The sequence below is a fragment of the Heteronotia binoei genome, chromosome 4 (genome assembly GCF_032191835.1).
Source record: "Heteronotia binoei isolate CCM8104 ecotype False Entrance Well chromosome 4, APGP_CSIRO_Hbin_v1, whole genome shotgun sequence".
Classification (NCBI taxonomy): Eukaryota; Metazoa; Chordata; class Lepidosauria; order Squamata; family Gekkonidae; genus Heteronotia; species Heteronotia binoei.
In genome coordinates this window covers 67893797-67916964 of record NC_083226.1, presented here as the reverse complement: position 1 = coordinate 67916964, position 23168 = coordinate 67893797, and the positions used below count along the sequence as shown (strand labels likewise).

Genomic DNA, 23168 nt, shown 5'->3' with positions numbered 1-23168 from the left:
CGTCTCACGTGTGCAGGGCTCTCCGCACATCACGGACCCATCCATTTGCTCAAACAGCATGGGGTGGGGTAGCTGCGAGCTCTCTAGTCCCAACGCCTCCACCACTTTGGGGGAGATCAGTTCTCTGTTACACCCCGAGTCTATAAGGGCTCGTATCTGCAGGAACCTCCGTAGTTTAGGGTTCAGCAGTTTCACAGTCACAAAATACAATCTCCCCGTCACTCTCACCGTCAGCGGCGCCTCGTCACGATCGACCTGCTGTTGGGCACCCTTTAGGGCAGCAGGTCGGGTTCGTTTCCCACCGGCTCTTCCACCCACGCTAGGTCGGCCAGTTCCGCAGACAGGAGCACTTCTTCCTCCAGCAACTCCTCTCGCACCGCTACCGCGCTGCTCTTCGCCGCATCCTTAGGGCGGCCGGGGGCTTTCTTCAAGGTGGGGGCGATCGGCCTAGATGGGGCCAGCAGAGCCCGCAGTGGCAGGGGGTGTGGGCAGTTGGAGGCCAGGTGGTTCGGGTCCCCGCACCTAAAGCATCGGCGGGGCCCCACCGGTACTGCTGCGGCCAGTTTCTTCCCTTTGGGGGGCTCGGCCTTAGCGGGTCTCCCTCTCGCTTGGGTTTTCCCGGACTGGTGCTGGCGCAGCATGGCCACCCGCTTGAGGTTGTTTTCCACTTCCCCTGCCAGCTGAATCCACCCCACCAAGGTAGTTGGGCGAGCCTGGGTGAGGGCCCGATCTAGGATGCTCGCATTCAGTCCATTAGTGAACTGCTCTATCTTCATCACCTCGTTCCACCCTCGGACTCGGGCGACGTTGGCCTGGAAGTCGGCCACATACTCGCGTATGGGTCGGGCCCCTTGCTGCATGTCACGCAGGGCCGCCAGCGCTCGCGACTCCTGCAGTGGGTCTTCATACTGGGTCAGCAGGGCCTGCAGGAAGGTGTGCACGTTGTCCAGGATCGGGGTCCTGGTCTCGCACAGGCTCACGTGCCACCTCTTGGCCGCTCCTCTCAGCTTCGAGCCCAAGTAGTCGACCCGGCTGAACTCATCGGGGAAGGAGTGCCCCCAGTAATGCATATAGCTGTTTGCCTGGATCCCGAAATAATTCACCTCCTCCGGGTCCCCATCGAAGGTGGCATCCAACTCTCTCCCCACGTTTCGCGGCCCCGCTTGAGGTTGGGGGGCAGGCACCGGCGTGGTACCTGCCCTCATAGGGGCTGGTGCTGCGGCTGTCGCCGGCTGGCTTGGCCAGCTTTGCGTCCCCGCTTGGGTCGTAGCCGGTCTTCAGGAGGCTGTTTCCCCCAGGGCCCTCCCCAGCTGGACCGTCAGGTCGCGGACCTCGTCCCTCAGTCCTCCGAGGGCCCCATCGATCTCTTTACGGACCATCGAGCGGAACAACTTGTAGTCCTCCTCGTACTGGTCTTTGGGCTTCGGCTCGCCACTGTCGGCCCCCCGGCGTCCTGCCCCATCATCCTCGTCCTCCCCGACCTGGACGACGATGATGCTGTCCGTCTCACCCGTCTCCCCTGAGCCTGGGTTCACGGCCTCCGTTCCTGCCCCCTGGATCAGCATGGTGTGGCGGATCAGGATGGCGTCCCGGCGTAGAGCGGCCTTATCCATGATGGTGGTCGAGGTCCTCGGTCGATACTGCTGGGGTGACAACACCAGTTGGAACTCGGGGGGGGGGGATTCCACGGCTCTTCTCGGGTCTAAGACGTGCCACGGGGCAGCTCCCTCCAGTCCCATATCGGGTGGGAGTTCTCCGTTGTCCGGAGTCTGGTCGGCCATCAGGCTTTTCAAGTTGCCGGAAAGGTTGAACTCCAAAAAGGGAGTCTCTCAAAATGTCAAGTCTGATGTTCAATAACAAGACCTTCTTGATAAAAAGTTTCTAGTTTATTGTAACATATTGTTAGACTGTAGAAGACGATTGAGAGACTGGCAAGCATACACAAAGAGCAAACATTTAAGGTATACATCAAAGGAATTCCTTAGGGGGGGCACTCTATGCAGGGCACATTCACACATTATTGTTGCTTTATCGTTCTCAAGCTTTGGCTGGCCTTGGGCGCTTCCTTAGCACCGGCTATCTCTGAGAAGGCACCACAATCTTGTTCCCATATTCCCATTTCTAAGCATTGCTACATAACAAAAGAAGGGAGGTGGGGGAAGGAGAGTTTAAGCTAGCAGCATCTGAATACAGAGTGGTTTTTACCCAGGATCCTTTTCCTGAACCAGAGTTTGGGATCAAACTTAACTAGACATTGCAGCAGACTTGACAATTTCCACCAGCAATGTGCAAAGAAACCAACATTTCCACAGCCTTTCCAACATGAGGCTGAATAAGATGAGGAAACCGAAGCTACCATATTTTTCGCACCATAAGACGCACTTTCCCCCCCCCAAAAAAAGTGGGGGGGAAGTGTGTGCGTCTTATGGAGCGAAGGTACCTACCTTCCGGGGGGGGGGCGATCCGCTGCCTCTGCCTCTGATCCCGGCGCTTCCCCCGCGCCTGCCTGTCTGGCTCCAGCTCTGACACTTACAGCAAGCGCTAGGATCACTCCCTCTGCCCTCCGATCCCAGCGCTTGCTGTAAGCATCAGAGCTGAAGCCAGGCAGGCAGGCACGGAGGAAGCACCCGCCCCCTCCGCAAACGCAGCGCTTTGCGAGCGCCGGCTGTGGAGGAGGCAGCGTGCTTCCTCTGTGCCTTTCTGCCTGGCTTCAGCTCTGATGCTTACAGCAAGCGCTGGGATCAGAGGGCAGAGGGAGAGATCCTGGCACTTGCTGTAAGCGTCAGAGCTGGAGCCAGGCAGGCAGACATGGAGGAAGCGCCGGGATCGGAGGCAGCGGATCGCCCCCCAGGAGGAAGGTGCATCCTATCATCCGGAGCACCTTATGGTGCGAAAAATACGGTATATATTTTTGTCAGGAGATCCACAAGTTCACCGTTGAGTTCTTTCAGAACTCTCGAATGTATGCAATCCAGGCCTGGTGATTTATCAGTTTTTAATTTGTCTATCAGTTGTAGGACCTCCTCTCTCATCACCTCAATCTGAGGCAGGTCTTTCAAAACCCTTCCCAAAATCAGCGGTTCTGGAGTGGGCATACACTTTTTATCTTCCACAGTGAAGATGGAGGCAAAAAAATGCATCCAGCTTCTCAGCCATTTCCCTATCGTCTTCATTAATCCTTTTACCCCTTGGTCATCCAAGGGCCCCACTGCTGAATTTGGTCCAAGCCAGCTTCATATTATGGTCTTCAGGTCAACAAAAAATACTTATAGATTATTCTCTGGTCCCACTTTCTTTACCTCCTGAGCTTCTGCTTAAACTTGCCAGCCCTCAGGCTTCTTGTGACCTCTTTTATGACAAACAACTTTGTGGACTAACAGCCCTTCCCTTCCCAGGCCTATTCTCCAAGGGAATACCTATATCTCAGGAGCAGAACAATACATAAATTACATGAACAAACTCCTTAGTCTGAATTTCCAGTTAAAGTCCTATCCTCTGCTGCCAACAGGAACAGCTCCCTGCCCTCCTCTAAGGGATAGCCTTTCAAATACTTAAAGTGAACAATCATGTCCCCCCTCAACCTTCTCTTCTCCAGATTGAACATTCCCAAGTCCCTCCACCTTTATTTATGTGGCTTGGTTTCCCTTGGCCATCCTCATCACTCTCCATGCACCCACTTCCATTCTGCCCATAACGTTTTTGAAGTGAGGTTTCCAGAACTGCATACAATACTCCAGGTCCAGTCTGACCAATGCAGTGTACAGAGGGACTGTGACATCTTAGATTTGGATGTTTTGCCTATGTTGATACACCACAAGATCACATTAGCCTTTTTTGTTGCTGCATCACATTGGCTGGTCATATTTAATTTACAGTCCATCCAAGATGGATCCCAAGATCCCAAGATCTTGATCATACACACTGCTTCCCAAAAGTATATCCCCCATCCAGTATGCATGTTCCTCATTTTTGTTTTCTTTTGCTTGACTTCTATTTTTCAGATATCTTATCACTGTGGAAACTCAGTATGACACAGTGAGAGCAAATTCTGGGCTATTTAGTTCAAATCTGTAGTGTATTGATCCTTCTAGTTTGCCAACCTAGGAACTGCTGCAAAAAAGCCTTCTAGCATGAGCAGCTCCAGCGCAGTTTGACTGTCTTAACAGCCAGTTGAATTTAAAGTTTTCTTCTGACGTTCCTTTTGTGGCTATAATAAAGTTACCAGTTGGTTGTACACTTTTCACATGCCTGCTTCATTATATATAATTCTGGCAATGAGGACGACATGAAATGCATAGAAAAGTTCCTTGTGAAATAAAGAAAGCACAAGAGACAAATTGGTCAAAGCAGTGTCACAAACTGCATGGAAATTACTTCAGAGTGCTTCAGATCACTGGAGTACTCTTATGTGATATGTCCTTCTCCAGGTAGCCAATGGCTCTGTTAGATCATATGATCTATGACCTGCCAGGGCTGACCAAATAATTCTTATGACCTTGTCACAGGTGAAGTCCAAAGGCCCTTGTATGTACTTGCCCAAGATAACAGTATGTCAGGAACTATTAATCAGGCACAGCATGGATCCCTGCAACTATGACTCAAGCTACAGAATCACCATCCTACCTGGGTGGTACACCAGAGGGCTGTGTGTTCTGATGATTCATGCATCTAAGGTTCCCAACTGGCCAGGAAAAAAAAGGATTGTTCTTTAATAGAGGTTTAAAATTCAGAAATACAATTATGTATTTTCAGTTCATTTTAGGATTAGTTAATGATTCTAATGTATATACTTGCCATCTGTGAGTAATTTCAAGATACAAAAATGGTAATTCAGTTAATAAAGAATAATTTTGTTTGAGAGTCATCATGGGGGAAGAATACTTAAACCCTGTCCTCATTAATTCTCTGATGGTTCCCAAGATGTCTAGGCTGCTGGGAGAAGCACATCTCCCTGGATGCAGGCAGGATCATTAACTTTTTACTACAGCTCTAGCAGTTCTCTGCTTCCTAGTTTGGCCCTGTCTGGCAAGCTGATATGACATTGTGGGGCTACTGTACTGAGCAGGTCTACTCCAGTTTTCTATTTTTCATTCAGAACATTATTTCATCTTTCTTTATATTCTTCCTCTCACCCTTTCCCCCCTTCCTCGAATCTTAGTTAGGGAAGGAGGTTGCTATGGCCTTGTGCAAGCACCAAAGCCAGATGAGTCACTGTGAAAATGATTGTGATTGGAGGCAGCAAAATGGAGGCTAGGGCAGGAATTGCTACCCTTTCCCCAAAGAGGTTGCAATCCACCAAAACTAGGGATCCTATCTCCTATTCTATTAGGCCCTTGCAGGGAAAAGGCCAGGTCTATCCCTATATTGAAAAGGGGTGGGCAAACCTGTTCTCTGGAGGCCTGGTCTACCCCCATAGAGGACAACATTTCTGTAATGAAATTTGATTTTATTGTTTTCTCTTATGATGCTTAAATTCTTAAGCATCATATTTTTATTCTTAAAATATAGTTTAAATGTAGTTTAAAAGATTTTTACAAGGTTATGAAAATAATCTTCTAAAAAACTAATTTATATGATAGTCAGGTGTAGGCTCGCTCACAGCATTTTTTGCTCATGAGGTAGAATTTTTACTCACAACACTGTCGAGCTTAGAGGGAACTTTGACCATGACTAACAAATAGATCTTAACTGGACTTTTGAAGTAGATTTGGGGTTCTGCATTGACATTTTTCTGACCATTCCTACATTGTTTGTCCTGTCAGCTTTTACTTACTTCTTAGTTGTGTTATAAAATACATGTGAAGGAGCAAACACTATTAAATTCAGATTTCATTAATTCAGCTTTCTTGAACCCATTTTTTGAATATGCTGATGGCATCCTTCATTTGAAGGATTCTGGCTCTGAAGATAATTTAGGGAAATAAACAGTTTGTCCATGGAGCAGTGCAGGACCTGAATTTTTCTTTCATTTTTCAGTGATAATTGCAAAATGAGTGTGTTCATTTTGCTCCAAACCAATATGCATCTGTTGATCTAGGTTTTGTTTTGTATGCTAACCATTAGAGGATGTTTAAGGTTAGTTACTTCCATTTCTTTTGTCCTGGTGGCAATCAGTTTGTATTATCCATGTTGTCCATAGTGAAGCTGCTTGCCCTGTGTGCAATATATATATAACAAACCAATGAAAGAAATTGTCTGGAGCTTGGAGATTGGATGATATCAATATAAAGATGGCACAATACTATATTTCATTATCCAATACTTCAGATGTGTCTGTTTGAGGGAAGCTGAATCTAGGCAAGATGGAGATAAGTCTGCTCAGGAATGCTGATGTTTTGGTGGATCTGGATCCACTTAAGATGGAGGGAATAGAGTTGGTATTTACAAAGCAAGTTAGGAGCTTCAAGAAGTTCATTAACCCATTTTTTGCTGTTTGGAAAGCAGATTGATTTAGTGGCTAAGAGTACTTTCTATCAATTGCATCTGGTTTGCCAACTCTCTTTCTTACAATCTGATCATGGTAATCCATGTTTTTGTAACCTCTTGTTTGGATTACTGCAATACTCTGTACAGTCAGTTGTCCTTGAAACTACAATATATCCTTCAAAACCTCACCAGCTGAATTATCACTCTCACACAAAAGTGTGTAAACAAACTTTTAGTGCACAGTTTATATTAAGTCCATACAGCAAAATACTAGAACGAATACCCACACGACGCTCCCCCAGTCTGTTTTCTAAAGTCATGTCTCAGACACTGGCACTGCTTTCAGGCACTGCCTTCAGCTGCTTCTTGCAGTTCAGAATCTGGGTGGAGACAGGGGCGTCGTTCTGCACAACTTCTCACAAAGAGATCAAAAGACCATATTTCCTGGATTTCCTATGGTTTTGTTGGTTTTACCCTTCGTCAGTCTTCTCTCAATGCTATTTTAACTGGAGCCACAGTACAAAGAATTCAATCACGGATCAATGTGTACATGCTCAAGTCTCTGCTATTGGGAAATTCATCACACTGACTTCATTAAAGGAGTAAAATTCTGCGATCGAGAATTCAAGTTGAGTATGTTTGCTGATGACATGCTGTATGTCACGGATCCTTACTTCTCATTACAATGTCTACAAGCCCTTCTATCGCAGTTCAGCAAAATTTCAGGCTTGAAAATCAACACCTCAAAATCCGCAATATTTCCTGTTAATCTATCTCCATTGACAACTAAACTACTTAAGCAAAACTTTTCCTTTCAATGGCCACATGCCTCTTTGCCCTATTTGGGCATTCTTCTCACACTTTTTATTAAAGACTTGTTGAAATTCAACTGCCTCAACAAATTTCAGGATATTAAATCAGATCTCTGAAGGTGGGAGAAATTGTTGCTCAACTAGAATGATCAATATCATTTAATAAAATTGTTTGTTTTTCCTCTTCCCTTCCTCTTCCGCTCCCTTCCATTAAATATTCCTTCATCTATACTGAAGCAATGCCAAAATACACTCAGTGATTTTCTATGGCACCATAAAAAAAAAGATTGGCTCTAAAATCTTGAAACTGCACTACACCCAAGTAGGCTTGAATTTACTTTGTTGTTCAATTGCACAGTTGAGTCCAACTCTTTGCAATCCCATGGACAAAGTCACACCAGGCCCTCCTGTCTTCCACCATCCTCCAAAGTCTGCTCAGATTCGTGTTAGTTGCATCAGTAACACTGTCCAGCCATCTCATCTTTTGCCGTCCCCTTCTTCTTTTGCCTTCTGTCTTTCTCAGCATCAGGGTCTTCTCCAGTGAGTGCTCCCTTCTCATTTGGTGGCCAAAGTATTTGAGCTTCCAGGGAACAGTCAGGTTGATTTCCTTTAGGACTGATTGATTTGATCTGTTATACTTCCGATTGCAGTACAGATTCTTAGACATGTTGATTATGCAGACAGGACTCTAACTTTACTTCTGTTTATCTATCCTGAGACTGTCCCAGAGATATTTTGGTCATCTCCCTCCCCACAACCTAGCAATATACACAAGAATCCACTAGGATCACAAGGTTAAAATACTTGGCATCTAAACAGGATCTATTTCCAAAAATGCTTGAACATTGATTAAACGTAAAAATCCCATGGTTTTTTTTAAATTTTCAATTGCAGCATGTAGCTTCACAGATAAATCTCTCCTCAATACTGTGGACTCCTCAGACAGCCTTTGAAAAATTACTAGATATGACTGATTGAGACTTCCGAGGTTTGACTTCACAAATCTACAGAATATTGCTTCATATTACCAAACCAAAGTCACTTCATTATCAACAGCCTTGGAACAAGGACTGTGTTAACAGATGATCATTGGTCAGAAATTTGGAACTCTGCTTTGGCTAATTCATCATCACGTCACATGAAGCTACAGAACTTTAAGATTTTAACTCAGTGGTATCTAAGCCGCAAAAAGATTACTGTATTTTTCGGTCCATTAGACGCTCCGGACCATTAAGAAACAGGTGCCTGGCTGGGAGACAAGCAGCGAGATCGCTTCCTCCGCCCCCATCGCAAACCCAGCACTTCGCAGGGAGCGATCTCGCCGCTTGTCTCCCAGCCAGGCACGCAGGCACGGGAGAAGCACGCCGGTGCCTGCATGCCTGGCTGGGAGACAAGTGGCGAGATCGCTCCCTGTGAAGTGCTGGGTTTGCGATGGGAGCGGAGACAGCGATCTTGCCGCTTGTCTCCCAGCCAGGCACGCAGGCGCAGGGAAAGCATGCCGCCCCCTCCACAGCTGACGCTCATGAAGCACTGGGTTTGTGGAGGGGGCGGGTGCTTCCTCCATGCCTGCCTGCCTGGCTTCAGCTGATGCTTACAGCAAGCGCCAGGATTGCTCCCTCCACCCTCCGACCCCAGCACTTGCTTTAAGCATCAGCTGAAGCCAGGCAGACGGGCACTGAGGAAGCACCCGTCCCCTCCGCAAACCCAGCGCTTTGCGAGCGCCAGCTGTGGAGGGGGCGGTGTACTTTCTCCGTGCCCGCCTGCCTGGCTTCAGCTCTGATGCTTAAAGCAAGCACTGGGATCGGAGGGCGGAGGGAGCGATCCTGGCGCTTGCTGTAAGCGTCAGAGCTGGAGCCAGGCAGGCAGGTGCGGGGGAAGCGCTGGGATCAGAGGCGGAGGCAGCGGATCGCCCCCCCCCCCGGAGGAAGGTACGTACCTTCGCTCCATAAGACGCACACACTTTCCCCCCACACTTTTTTGGGGGGGGGGTGCGTCTTATGGTGCGAAGAATACGGTATATACACGTCAGGGTTCCCGTGCAAACACTTTATTGGTCCATTCAAACCAGCAGGGGGCCCGTGATTAGAGCGGTTCAGTAGGAATTAGGATCCTGCTGCCCATTGTTTCCAAGTCCCCAAGCTCTGGTCGTCTGACTCCAATAAGCGAGGCAAAAACACCCAATTCAGTTCTCACATGAGGCCACATACATAATACATAACACTTCATATTATTAATTGCTTATGCATTTGTTTAGCCATCATACCAGAGATTTCTTTTCCTTTCTCTGTGCTAAAGCTGTAGTGAGATTCCATTATACTGACACTCTCCTTGTACATTGCTGAAAAAAGAAACATATCTACCTACAACTTTACAATGATTCATTTCCAATTAGAGTGAAATAGATTGGAATGTGAAATATACTTAATAGGACTGCACTTTGTACTTTTTTTTTTACTTAAGCTGTTCATTAAGAGGAAGATGGACTACAAGGATGGGTTAGCACTTTGAGGCAGGTCAGATACTCTGAGCTACAGTAGGTCGTGGAAAAAGTAATAATACCCACGTCCATTTTATCTTATCAGACCATCTCAGAAACCTAAACTCCAAACAACGGGCAGGTATCATGTTCCAGTGAGTCAAAGTGTTGATAGGCATTGTCTGGAAGGCAAATTAATGTATTTGAATTTTTAGACTTTAAAACATAGGTTACTGTTCCGTTGTGGTGAATGTAATGGAAACCAGGTAAAATTGAAGCTCTTAATAACATTGATATGGCTAGGGGTTTTTTTAATTGTAGCATTTCTGAATTCACTGTGACTCATTTCATAAAAAAATATTTATACAGTTTTTTCCCCAAGTGTTCAAATCAGTTTACTTTTATTACTTCAACTGCATTTACAACAGTTGTTTAAAGTAAATTATTATTCTTACATGGATGAGGTGATGACAAAGGGAGAAAAGTACCTTGCCATATACCTCTGGGGGATTTTGACTGAACTTAGAACTAGGAACTGTTATATACAAGGCCTGTAGGCATAGAGTTTTATCAGTATGATAAAACATGTTAAAACACAAACATTTTATGAATATAGTCCATATATTTGTACCACGTAATATTTTGTGAAAGAGGTATCATTGCAGTTCAATAAAATAAAACATTTTAACCTTAAGCCCATCCATATAATCCATTTAATATCATGTTTATTTTAGTACTTCTCATATAAGTCACATTTAACCTTGAAAGTCAATTCAATATTTTAGTTTCCTTCCCTTTTTAAAATTGTCATTCCATTAAAATATAGATTCCAAATAGTTCAACAGTCTAAAACAATTATTTTTGGATCAAAACAGTTTGCTATTAAATTATTAATTGTATCAACAATGTCCTGCTTCCCAGTGACTCAGACAATCCTAAGAAAGGCAGCTGTGTTATTCCTTTTAGATTTGTGATTTTCTGAGCTATGAACCTAGGGTCTTTAGATTTTCACTGGCATAAAAGTGGCAAAGATCTGCAGTTTCTCTGAAATGTATGCAAACATGATGTATACGTTTCTCTTAGGTGTTATGAAGCAGTGTAATGCTCATACAACAAACAGATGACTGGCTTAAACAATAATAAGGGAGATGTGTAAAAGTCTGCAGAAACTATTCCACTGATGGACCTCTGTTTGTTCACCCCCTCAAAGAACTGTAACAGGCTAGTGAGACAGGATCTTCCCTTACAGAACCCATGCTGAGTCTTCCTCAATAACTTGTGTTCATCAGCGTGCCTACTAATTCTCTCTTTGATAATGGTTTCCACCAACTTTCCCAGTATTGAAGTCAGACTGACTGGCCTGTAATTTCCCAGATCCCCTCTGGAACCCTTTTTAAAGATGGGGGCGACATTAGCTACCTTCCATTCCTCAGGAACGGAGGCAGATTTCAATGGAAGATTACCTAAGCTGGCCCTGTGGGCCCAGTCTTCAGTCTTATGCTTAGCCTTACTATGCTGAATCAATAAAGGGCTGATGTTTCACTACCACCTCGCCTCATCGATCCATAGAACCCACTTTATTATATGAAGGCTGAGACTTTTTGAGATACCTGTCAAGAATCTGGATAATTGCAAAGAATGTGAATTGTAAAACAAAGGTAGTAAAAAACAAGTGTTTTTAAGGTAAGATCACAGTCTTCGAGTGAATAATTAGATTCATTTGTATCAGCAATCTTTAGCTGCTTGTAACCAAAGAAATTTCTAACAAGAAATTCTATTAATCTTTTGTTCAGTTTGATTTGTTTATGACTGTGGTGTAAATATACCAGTGACTAATTTAAAATGTTTACAAAATGGTAATTTCCCATAGCTTATTATTCATCACAGATTTTCTGTGAAATGCAAATAAACAAATATTTCCCATTTTTAACCAACTACCACCAGAGTTTTCTTCAACCTCAAAACTGAAAACCAGCACAGTGAATGGAGCTTAGTTGACTCTAGTAGGAGCAAATCAGGCAGTTTTTGCCTTGAATGTGATACACCTTTCCAGTAAGCCCAAAAGCTCCTGATTCACTGCAACTGTACACCTTAATTTTTGGATAATGGGGTTTTCAGAGTTTCAAATAAAAAATAAATCAGAGACTCATGCTTTTAACCCCACACAGCAAAGAACATGCTGTTCTAGATGCAGCAACACAAACCATCACCAAAGCACTTCAGCTAAAGCAATCTTTTACAAATGTTCTGCATGTGTCATGGCCTACATATTTTTTATCTGGCATTCAAGGAGAATGAGGGCAGTTGATAAATTAAATATGCAGAATTCTTCAGACTGCTCTATCCTGCCCTACACATAGAAAACTGCAGTGATCAAGTCTTGTTGGAATCACCATAGTAATAGCCTAGCCCCCTGGTGGCGAACCTATGGCACACCTGCCTTAGGCCCCACTCAGAGCCCTCTCTCTGGGCACACGTGTAGTCACCCTGCCACCCGTTTTAGCCTCTCCCACTCTCCCCACCACCCATTTTAGCCTCTTCCGCTCTCCCCGCCACCCGTTTTAGCCTCTCCCGCTCTCCCTGCCACCCATTTTAGCCTCTTTCGCTCAACTCTCTCACTCTCCCTGCCAGCCATTTTCACCTCTTTCGCTCTCTCTGCCACCCATTTTTGCCTCTCTAGCTCTCCTCTTCCGCTCTCCCCACCACCCATTTTAGCCTCTCCCACTCTCCCCGCCACCCGTTTTCGCCTCTCCCAGCCACCCATTTTAGCCTCTCCCGCTCTCCCCGACACCTGTTTTAGTCTCTCCCGCTCTCCCCGCCACTCGTTTTAGCCTCTCCCACTCTCCCCGCCAACCGTTTTAGCCTCTCCCACTCTGTCATGGCCTGGGGCCGGGTCAGGCAAAGTCCAGGGGCAGTCCAAGGTCTGTAGCCGGTGAGCAAAAAGGGTCCAAGGCGCCAAAAACGAATCACAGTCCAGGTATCGCAGGTCAGAGGTTCAGAAGCCGAAGTCAGGGGGTCCAGAAGTCAAAGCCAAAGTCAGGTCCCGGAATACGTCATTCATGAACCTCTGGAAGACAGCAGGGGCATTGGTCAATCCGAAGGGCATCACCAGGTGCTCGTACTGCCCATATCGGGTCCCAAACGCGGTCTTCCACTCGTCTCCGGGCCGTATGCGCACCAAATTGTACGCTCCACGGAGGTCCAGCTTGGTGTAGATTTGGGCCCCCTTTAAGCGATCCAAGAGTTCAGGGATCAGTGGTAGAGGGTACCGGTCGCGGATGGTGATCTTGTTCAGGGCCCGGTAGTCATTGCACAGCCGGAGCTCCCCACTTTTCTTCTTCACGAAGAGGACTGGGGCAGACAGGGGAGAGGTTGAGGGTCGGATGAATCCGCGTTTCAGGTTCTTGTCCAGGAAGTCTCGCAGAGCTGCCAACTCAGGCTCCGACATTGGGTACAGACGCCCCACCGGGAGTGGCGCCCCAGGTACCAAATCAATGGCACAGTCATAGGGCCGATGAGGAGGAAGCTGATCAGCTCCTGTCTCTTCAAAGACATCGGCAAAATCTGCATACTTCTGGGGGAGCTGAGGACCACCACTCGGGATGCTGGCTGCTAGAGTGGTGGGAGGAGTCAGATGGGGGCATGGGTCTCGGAAGCGTAGTTCCTGCTGGGCCCAGTCCACGATGGGGTTGTGCAGCTTCAGCCAGGAAAGGCCTAGAATCAGCGGGAAGCGAGGCATGCGGGCAACATCAAACTGCAGCTGTTCTTAGTGCTGCTGGACATGGAAGGTGATGGGACAGGTCTCCTGGGTGACGGGGCCAGAACGCAGGAGGCGCCCGTCAATAGCCTCCACCAGCGTTGGAATCTCTTTTGTCTGCACTGGGATCTGGTGCTGCTTTACAAAGGCGGCATCTACAAAACAGTGGGCCGCTCCCGAGTCCTGCATGGCATACACGAACAGCCAGCGTCCATCGGGCAGACGGAGTTTGACTGGTAGCAGGAACGGGCCCGGGGTATCAGCCTGCTGTTCGGAGGACCCAGCTAGTCGCCCCAGGCTGGAGGGTCCACTTACGCCTGGGGCTGACCTTTTGGCGGCGGTGGCAACGAAGGTCCGGGTATCCGACGCTTAGCAGGGTAGCCAGAGGCATAGTGGCCTGCCATGCCGCAGTAGAGGCACAGATTCTGCGTGCGGCGTCTGGCCTTTTCTTCTGGAGTCAGGCGGGGTCGAGCAGCTCCAAGCTGCATAGGCTCACCCTCGTCTCTGGTACTAGCTGGGGATGGGAGAGGAGCCAAGTGGCACGGCGCAGGGAGCTGGCGCCCTCTGGTCTTGGCTTGGCGGCGACATTCCAGGCGGCCATCGATGCGGAGGCAGAGGGTGATAAGTTCTTGGAGCGTGGGTGGCTGCTCCACCCTGGCCAGTTCGTCCAGGACTTCCTCTGCCAACCCCTCAGTAAACTGGTCCATCTGAGCAGCCTCATTCCATGCCAAGTCTTGGGCCAGGAGCTTGAATTCGGTGGCATACTGAGCCACCGAGGATTTGCCTTGTTTCAGGGCCCTGATTTTCCGGGTGGCTGTGGCTGCTTGGACTGGGTTTGAGAAGGCAGCAGACAGGTGGGCCTCAAACCCCTGGTAATCAGTCAGTAGGGGAGAGGACTCAACCAGTAGGGGTGTGGCCCACTTGGCCGCCTGCCCCTTTAACAGACTAATAATAAAACACACCTTTGTCTTTTCATTGGGGAAGTCCCGTGCTCTTAATTCAAAGTACAGCCGACACTGCGCTAGGAAAGCAGGAAATTCTTCCACGGCACCCCCAAATCTGTCAGGTGGGGGAACTGGGCACTTGGCTGGAGCACTGGCCGCAGGTTGTTGCTGCAAGTGCACTACTGCCTGTGTCAGCTGCTGTACCTGGGCTTGGAGGGCAGCCAGTAGTCCTGTGGTTCCACTTGCTTCAGCATCCATCCTGTGGAATGGGTGTTTGTGGGGGTGGAAGCAATCTGTCATGGGCTGGGGCCGGGTCAGGCAAAGTCCAGGGGCAGTCCAAGGTCTGTAGCAGGTGAACAAAGAGGGTCCAAGGCGCCAAAAACGAATCACAGTCCAGGTATCGCAGGTCAGAGGTTCAGAAGCCGAAGTCAGGGGGTCCAGAAGTCAAAGCCAAAGTCAGGGGGTCCAGAAGTCAAAGCCAAAGTCAGGGGGTCCAGAAGCCAAAGTCAAAAGCCGAAGTGGATGCTAGAACATCAGGTAAGTGACTAGTTGCTTCCACAAAGCCTCCTCCCAAAGCCCACAGCTATATAGCCCTCTGCTGTCTGTTGCCCATTTGGGCTAATTGCTGGCTCAGAGAGGCAGCCAGGATCCTGCTGAGACTCAAGCATCCTCACTCCTAGAAGAGCCAGAATCCTTTCAAAACTCAGGGCTCAGGGAGCGTCTTGCTCGTGAGCGTGCCGCCCTCCTCCGATCCCTGAGGTCCTGACGAAGGCGGTCACGCACATGAGCCACCCGAGAGGGCGAGGCAGGGGGGCTTGGATCTTCTCCAGCAGGAGGCAGGGGCACTGGTGCAGGTGGCAGGGGCACAGTTTCTTCCGCAGGCTCAGCTTCTTCTGCAGGGTCCCCAGTACCCATGACACACTCTCCCCGCCACCCATTTTAGCCTCTCCTGCTCTCCCCGCCACCCATTTTAGCCTCTCCTGCTCTCCCCGCTTCCCCTTTTTCTAAACTAAAACCTCAGTATTCAGGTTAAACTGCCGTGTTGGCACTTTGCGATAAACAAGTGGGTTTTGGGTTGCCGTTTGGGCATTCGGTCTCTAAAAGGTTCACCATCACTGGCCTAGCCCCTGATGGAACCCTTCCCCTGAACCCGGGGTGGGGAACAGTGGCTCTCCAGATGTTTTTGCCTACAACTCCCATCAGCCGTAGCCAGCATGGCTGCCACCGATTTTGTAGGCAAAAAACATCTGGAGTTGTAGGCAAAAAACATATGGAGAGCCTCCCTTATACGGCAGACAGACAAGTGAGTCAGGAAGGTCAATATTATACATTAGCAGGGCTGGCATGTGGGAACAGGCAGGTAGGTGGCTGCTTAGGGTGCCACCTGGTCTATGGAGGGCTTGGAGGTGGGCTGCCAGGAAGGTGGGCTTGGAGGAGAGCGCACCCACTTGGCCGCTCTTGCCTTGAAAGTGAGGGCAGCTGGGCAGGGCATTGGTGTGTGTGCGCTCCTCTGAACCTGTCTTCCCTTGCAATGGAAGGATGGCTTGGAAGAGAGCACACCCTGCCCAGCCACTCTCACCTTGAAAGTGAGAGTAGCTGGGCAGGGCACTATCATGTGCACTCCTCTAAGCTCGCCTTTCCTAGCAAGGGAAGGTGGACTCGGAGGAAAGCATGCCCCACCATTCTTGGCTTCAAATCTGAGAGTGGTGGGGTGACACGGTGGCCTCACCTTCCTGGGTCTGCCTGGAGTGGGGGTGGGTCCTAAGGCCTAGGATCTGGCACCAGTCCTGTACATTAGGGCTGCCAGGTCAAGAAATATCTGGGGACTTTGGGGGTGGAGTCAGGAGACTTTGGGGTGGAGTCAGGGGTAAGGGTGTGACAAGCATGATTGAACTCCAAAGGGAGTTCTGTCCATCACATTTAAAGGGACCACACACTTTTAAAATGCCATCCCTCTGTTTGGAAATAATGGATAGGGGCACCTTCTTTTGGGGTTTATAGAACTGGAGCCCATGGTCAAATCTTTTTGAAACTTGGAAGGTGTTTTGAAGAGAGGCACCAGATGCTACGCTGAAAATTGGTGCCTTTACCTCAAAACACCCACACCCACACCCAGTCTCCATAGGGTATAATGGAGTACCCAGTAGATATTTCCCTCCCCTCCCACACCCGCTTTCTGTTAACTCTGAAACAGGGGGAGGGCCTCCAAACTGGAGGATCCCCTGCCCCAAACCAGGGATTGGCAAACCAAACCATATATACATTACTGATGAGGAAATGATGCCAGAACTAGTGGCTTCCCAACTGTCTTAACTGCTGGGGCGGGGGTAGAGGGCTATATAGCTGGTATTTGCTACTCTGTGAGTGATACAACTGCATCAGCCTTCAAATATCTAATACATAAATAATACATATGCCAATTTTCACAGAATAATACACTTGTGAGGCAGAATATATTGTGAATAGTAAAAACGCAATTTTTATGTGAAACTACAGACAGCTCATGGATGAATGTCCAAATACATTTCACACAGTTCCCAAAGGGCAGAACTACAGGTTCTGTGATTCTTTCTTCAGATGGTTTTAATCTACAGATGGTTAAAGCTGCAATCACTGAAGTTTCAATTTAAAGAGGGGGAATGTAGGGGGAAATGGGTTTTTTAACCATTTCCTACAAAATCAACATCCCCAAGCAGTAACCCATGCTGCGAAAAACATACTGGTTATCAATAAATTTCCCCCAGCAAAGAAGACAAATTTTCTGCAAGAAAATTGCACTATGGAAAAAGGATAAAAGCCCCCTCTGTTAGTCTTCGCCTTCAATTCTCAGGCCCACCGGCTAAACCAAGGAGAATTGTATATTATATACTGTTCTTATATGTATATATATACTGTTCTTTTTTCAGATAGGTTTCTATCATAAATTAAAACCTATCTACAAAAAAAAACAATCATAGAATATATAGAATGCCATCCTGTCCTAAATCTCCTCTGAGTGGGAAACACATTGCATTTCCCCCAATAGCAATACACTGAAGTTTAAACCTCAGCAAATGCGAAGTCCTGGCTACCACTCAACAAATTATCAAGACATTCTGACAACAACAGCATGTCTTGCAAAGGCTTTTTGCATGTGATTCCCCTCCATGATCAATTAACATAAAAGTATCCTTGGTGTTTGTTTTTTTCTTGTGACAAAGGTATTTGGAATCCCAAGGCTTTTCATATTCAGTTAATGTTCTTGGTATTGACATATTTAAACATTATAAAATATTATTAGCCATGATAAATTGTTATTTATCATCATATTATTAGTCATGAGAAATTGTTATGGCATCACTTCTGAGTGATGTCGTCACATCAAGAACATTGCACGATGACATCCTTGTTTGGGGTTGGGGGCCAGCTGATTGGAGCACCGGAGGAACCCCTGGCCAGACTGGGGGATTGGCAACCCCACCTTATGGGTGTTCTATATAAATTGCAGAGTTACACAACAGGAAGAAATTACCAGATGCAGCTTTTCCAATGCCTTCTTCTATGTATCAGGAAATGCTAAGTGTTAAATAAAGACTACTGAACCCATTAAAGAACCTGCTTCTTAGAAGTAAAACGTAGATGTCAACTACATCCACAAATCATTTTATTGGTGAAATATGCAGCTCTCCTCAAAACATATGTTTCTAGTAATCCTAAAATTCAAAAGACTTTGAAGTCAACAAGTGGTTTGTGGGCTATATACCCTTTGGGGGTACATTCAGACTGCAGAGCCAACATGCTTGCCAAATTTCACCAGAGTGTGCTCCAGCAAGTAATGGAGCTGTGCAACTTAAGTAAGCACAGCAATACTGCCTATTTTCCTACAATTTATTTCTGGATTTATTTATTTTTTTAAGTTACTGCTTATCCTGTCTCCCCCCCCCCACCCCCCAATAAATACACCATTACTTTGTGACAATTCAATTTAGCAAAATACAGATTACAAGCAACAACAACGACAACACTATTCCCACAAACTAAACCAATTGTGATGTTCTTAGACCAGCACAGCCATCAATATGTTAGTCTTCATTCTATCATAATCTGAAGCAGAAGCCTGGTGAACAGATACTATGTCACCTCTTGTAATCTTAGATGCCATCCCAGTAAACATCTCCTGGCATAAAATTACAAATTAAAAATGCAGATGCTTTCATTTTATAGGATTTGCCAGATGGATTATCTTACCTTTGGTTCCAGTGAAATGAAGCTATGAGTACCTCTGCTTGAGATAATTGACCTTTTAATTGTTTTACTATGGTAGAAGTGGTAGTAATCCTTCAGTGCTCCAATCTGTAGAAATAAAAATGGTGGGAAGGGAAAACAGTGAAAGATTTAATTCATGAAAAGCAGTTCGTCTGTTTTTTATTTTTAAAAGGTTTATAAATTATGCAATTTCTTGCTTATTCTGAAATGTTACTTGAACCCCAGTGCTCATCTTTCAAAAGGGAGACATATGATATGAAATGGATGAAGTGTCCTTGAGGCAGTAACTGCATAACCAAAGATTATGACTGAGCTGCTTAGTCTATATCTACCTTTTTAATGTTTAATTTATATGCAGTATTTTAAATAATTCCATACCAAACTCTTATCCAAACTGTCTTCACAAGGCAAATATAAAAATCATCAAATAGCTATATGATTATTTTAAAGTATTTCATCTAGTATGTTTAAGGAAATAAACTGTAAAAAGGTATTGTGTTCAGCTATTTATATGACATTAGCTCTCTTACTTGCTCTCACTCTCACACACACACAAATAAAACCCTTGACCTAATTCTCTGAACATTCACAATGAATAAACTCATAACTGGATTTCTGTAGTAACTTCAGAAAAATTAATCAATTTCTTGAAGTACTTATTGTTTTAATTTAAAAATTAGGAAGATAATTTCTCAAAAATAAATTAAAAATTGCTTTATGACTGTGTCAGTCATACCTCTGTAATCCTCAACTGCACTTCAAAAACTAATGGATAAGTCTGAACTGCCACTGAACTGAAAAAGGGTAAAGCAAGATGTATATGGAACAAAGATTCTTACATGTCATTTTATCTCAGTTCAGACTGCTGTTATGGGTTACTGGGTTGCTTGTTTCCTACAGTGCTACATATTTTATTAGATTGCAAATGCCATGCAGAGATGTCCATATTAACTTCTTCTGAAGTGCAATGCAACTTTATTATGTATTCCAACCAAAAGAACTCGCACATGCTGTAAAAATGAAGGCAGCGGCATTCTACAGTTTGCCATGGTCTATAATACTGAGATTTTTGTCAGAAAAAAATGCTACTGTTAATGAATAAAGCCTATAGAGTGTGCACTGCCAACATACTACCTAGCAACCCTTAACTATCTTCACAGGAGAACCAGTTAGAAAGGGTTCCTACACCTGCAAAAATATTGCATCTCACAGCTACCTAAACCAACAATAGAATTCATTTTGATTACTAGCATAAGAAGTGCAAGTTGTGTTTTCTACACTCGTTTGGGGAGGGCAGAATTAAAAACTGGGGACAGGAGAGAAATGTCAGACTTGTATCCATTTATTCTTTTCATCCTCCTAGATTGAATCCTCCTGTATGGAGTTGAAACCTAGGTTTCCTGTCTAATTACCAATGCTGATATCTCCATGTCTACTACTCCTCTGCATATCACACCTAATCCAGTCAAGCCTGCTACTGTCATTCACCTGCTATTACTATTTGACATCTGAAATTACCTTTATAAAGTTTATATCTCTGGTGCCTTATGTTACATTTTATGGCATGAATGATTCCCAGCCCAAAAAAGTGACATTTATGTCAGATCCCGCTCTCATAACAAATGAGTTCAACACTTCCAACATAGCTTATTTATTATTTATTTAAAATATTTATTCCACTTCTCCTGAAGAAAATGGCTGACATATGCCAATAAAGGCTTGTGTGTGTGTGGACTGAATGGCATTATACCCCACTGAGATCACTCCCCACCGTAAAGCTCTCAGGCTCTACCCTCAAATTTCCAAACCCAGGGATGGTAACCTTACCAGGCACAATTGTGCATCTGCTGCTACCAGACTGAACTGGGCTGAGTTGAAAGGTTTGGCTATAGTACTGTGGTTGTTTACTAACCCCCTCCCCCCATCAGCCACAAGAGTTCAGCAGTCATTCCTTTATTACAGCTACAGGCATCATTTCTGTTGGAGAACTTCTGGCAAGATGGCCCTTAGTTAAGGAGTCTTCTCATTAGGCTCCAAGACCTTAACTCCCTAGGGGCATTTGAAAGTGCTGGTGAGAGATAAGATCTGCTCACTCCTTGTCAGAAGCCATTCACAAAGTGAACTGTATCAGAACTGATCAGACCAGATTGAATTTTCAGCTGGAAATGTGAGTTTATGGTAGCTGTGTGCTTTGTGCCTCGTGCTGACAAGAAGGGTCTCCCATTACTTTGTTTTTTTTCTTCGCCTCCCCTTTTTAACCTTCTTTTTCTTTTGGACTTCCAGGCAGTACTCTTTCTTTTAACATTTATCTTTATATATAAGGACATTCTGTTTAAAGAATTCTACGCAGATTAATGGCGATCTGGTTTGCTTTTGTTTTCACTGGGACGATAGCAGGTAATTATTCAAGTTAAAGACTTCATTTAACACTGATGAGAAATACCTAATCAGAGGATTCTCACAACCTAAAATTTATTACCACTACTCCACTCATTGTTTTGCCTCTGTAATCTAATGCTTATTTCTTTTCCTTGAAGAAAAAAGTTAGTTTTTCTCTCAAAGACATCTGAGATTATGGCATAAACTGTTTCTCAAAACATTTTGAATTAATGGTCTTAAACTGGATTATAGTTTTTCTCAATTTTTCTCGTCTTTGCAGCATTTATATTCTGCTTGGGGAACCATGGGGGGGGGGGTGGAATACAGGAAAATTTTCTCTGAGCTCATATTCAGCCAAAACCAGTCTAAACCAGCACAAACTGGCTTCTCAGTTTATGTTGTGGTCTTTGATGCCATCTAATGGAAATTACAATTATCAGCAGTGGAATTTATAAATACTGTGGAACCAACTACTGCCCAGGTTTTTTACTGAAATCTTGGATTAATGCCAAGTGAAATTGTGATGCTTTCTAAAGAAGTTAAGTGAAGACTGATAACAGAGGATTCAACACAAGAACAAAATGTCATTAATAATATTTTTAAAAAATAACAAATCTAGGTCATTTCTTATGTGAAACGCTTATGAATAAGAATATAATTAACAAATATTAACTCTTATTAACTAACTTAACTTTTATATTTTAAACCCTACTATTCCAAACTTGCATTTCTTATCTTTTCTAACATTTTTGTACTCTTTCTTTTAACATAAACTATAAATTAGAGTATTAGATAAATAAATTTTCTGCTATCAAACATCTGAAATACTAGATCTTCTTCGTGGTCTCTGTGCATCACACTTGTGGGATACTGCGCCTGCGCTGGTCCCCGATCGGTATCTGTAAGAAAGCCCGGGAATTTTCCGCGGTCGGCGCCACTGGGCATGCGCAGGCGTCCCATTGCGCACGCCCAACGGCGCCATCGCGGTAATCCCACCAGTTCCTTTCTGACCGCTGCGCGAAGAAGCTGCGTTTTCCTCGTGTTCCCGGTCGGTGAGCTTCGGGTTTTACCCTTTTTTCCCCTAGCCTCTGTAAATATTAGCCTGTTTGTTGTTTTCCTTAGAGTAGTAGTTAGTTCTTAGTTAGTTAGTTAGTTTAAAAAAAAAAGTCTTTGTTTTTTCGGGTGCGTGTTGCGGCGGGTCGTCCTCCGGGACCTCCCCCCCCTGTTGCTCCCTAGTTTTTCCCCTCTCAGAGGACTCTGAGAGGACCTTCCCAGCGACCGCTGTCTATGGACAGTCGCTGGGGGTTTTTTAAGAGGTGCCAGGCCTGCGGGAAGAAGATCGCCCCTCCCGACGGCCATTCCCTGTGTCTTCTCTGCTTGGGTGAAGCGCACCGTGTGGAGGCCTGCCCACACTGCCTCCACTTCTCCAAGCAAACCAGGAAGAACAGGGCGGCAAGGCTCTCGGCCGCACTAACTGCCTCGGCACTTCGCCCTCCGAAACCAACGGCGGGCCCTTCGGCATCGGTACCAAAAATGGCGGCCGCCCAACCCCCGACGGTCCCATTGGCCGATGCGACCTTAGTAGACGTGGAAGCTCCGAGGGAGCAGCAGCCCGCGAAACGGGCCCTCGAGGTGTCGGTCGAGAGGCCCACGAAGAAGCGACGGGAGGAAGCGGGGTGCGAATCCTCCAAGAAGGCGAAGAGTAAGGAGAAGCGAAAGCAACCACGCTCCACTCCGCCTTCCCCCGACGTGTCGGCACCGATCGGCACCGAGCCGCCAAGAAGGGTTCCCCCCTCTCCGCTCTGCAGCCCCCCGACTCCAGGGGCCAGCGCGCGTCGGCCGCACAGCCCTCCAACGCCAAGGGCTAGCGTCCATCGGCCACGCAGCCCTCCAACTCCAAGGGCTAGCGTCCATCGGCCACGCAGCCCTCTGACTCCAAGGGCTAGCGCTCATCGGCATCGCAGCTCGCCGATCCCCGGGCCCAGCGCTCATCGGCCGCAGCCTCCAGCATCGGAAGTGGAGATCGACCTAACCCGTCGATCCCCATCGGTGGCTTCTCGTCGGCGGAGCATCGACTCGGCATCGGACGTTGAGGCACTACCACCGGCCGACGCGGCGACACCTGCAGC

The 23168-nt window shown here is 46.2% G+C and overlaps 1 protein-coding gene across 2 annotated transcripts in view; it reads right to left on the bottom strand.

Annotated features, from left to right (window-relative positions):
• The window catches only part of PCSK5 (proprotein convertase subtilisin/kexin type 5), a 429617-nt gene that overhangs the window by 351440 nt on the left and 55009 nt on the right, over positions 1-23168 (bottom strand). For both annotated transcript variants that reach the window (XM_060237482.1, XM_060237481.1), the window contains exon 2: positions 18643-18747. In XM_060237482.1, coding sequence (XP_060093465.1) covers positions 18643-18747 — 105 coding nt within the window. The remainder of the gene's footprint in view (positions 1-18642; positions 18748-23168) is intronic.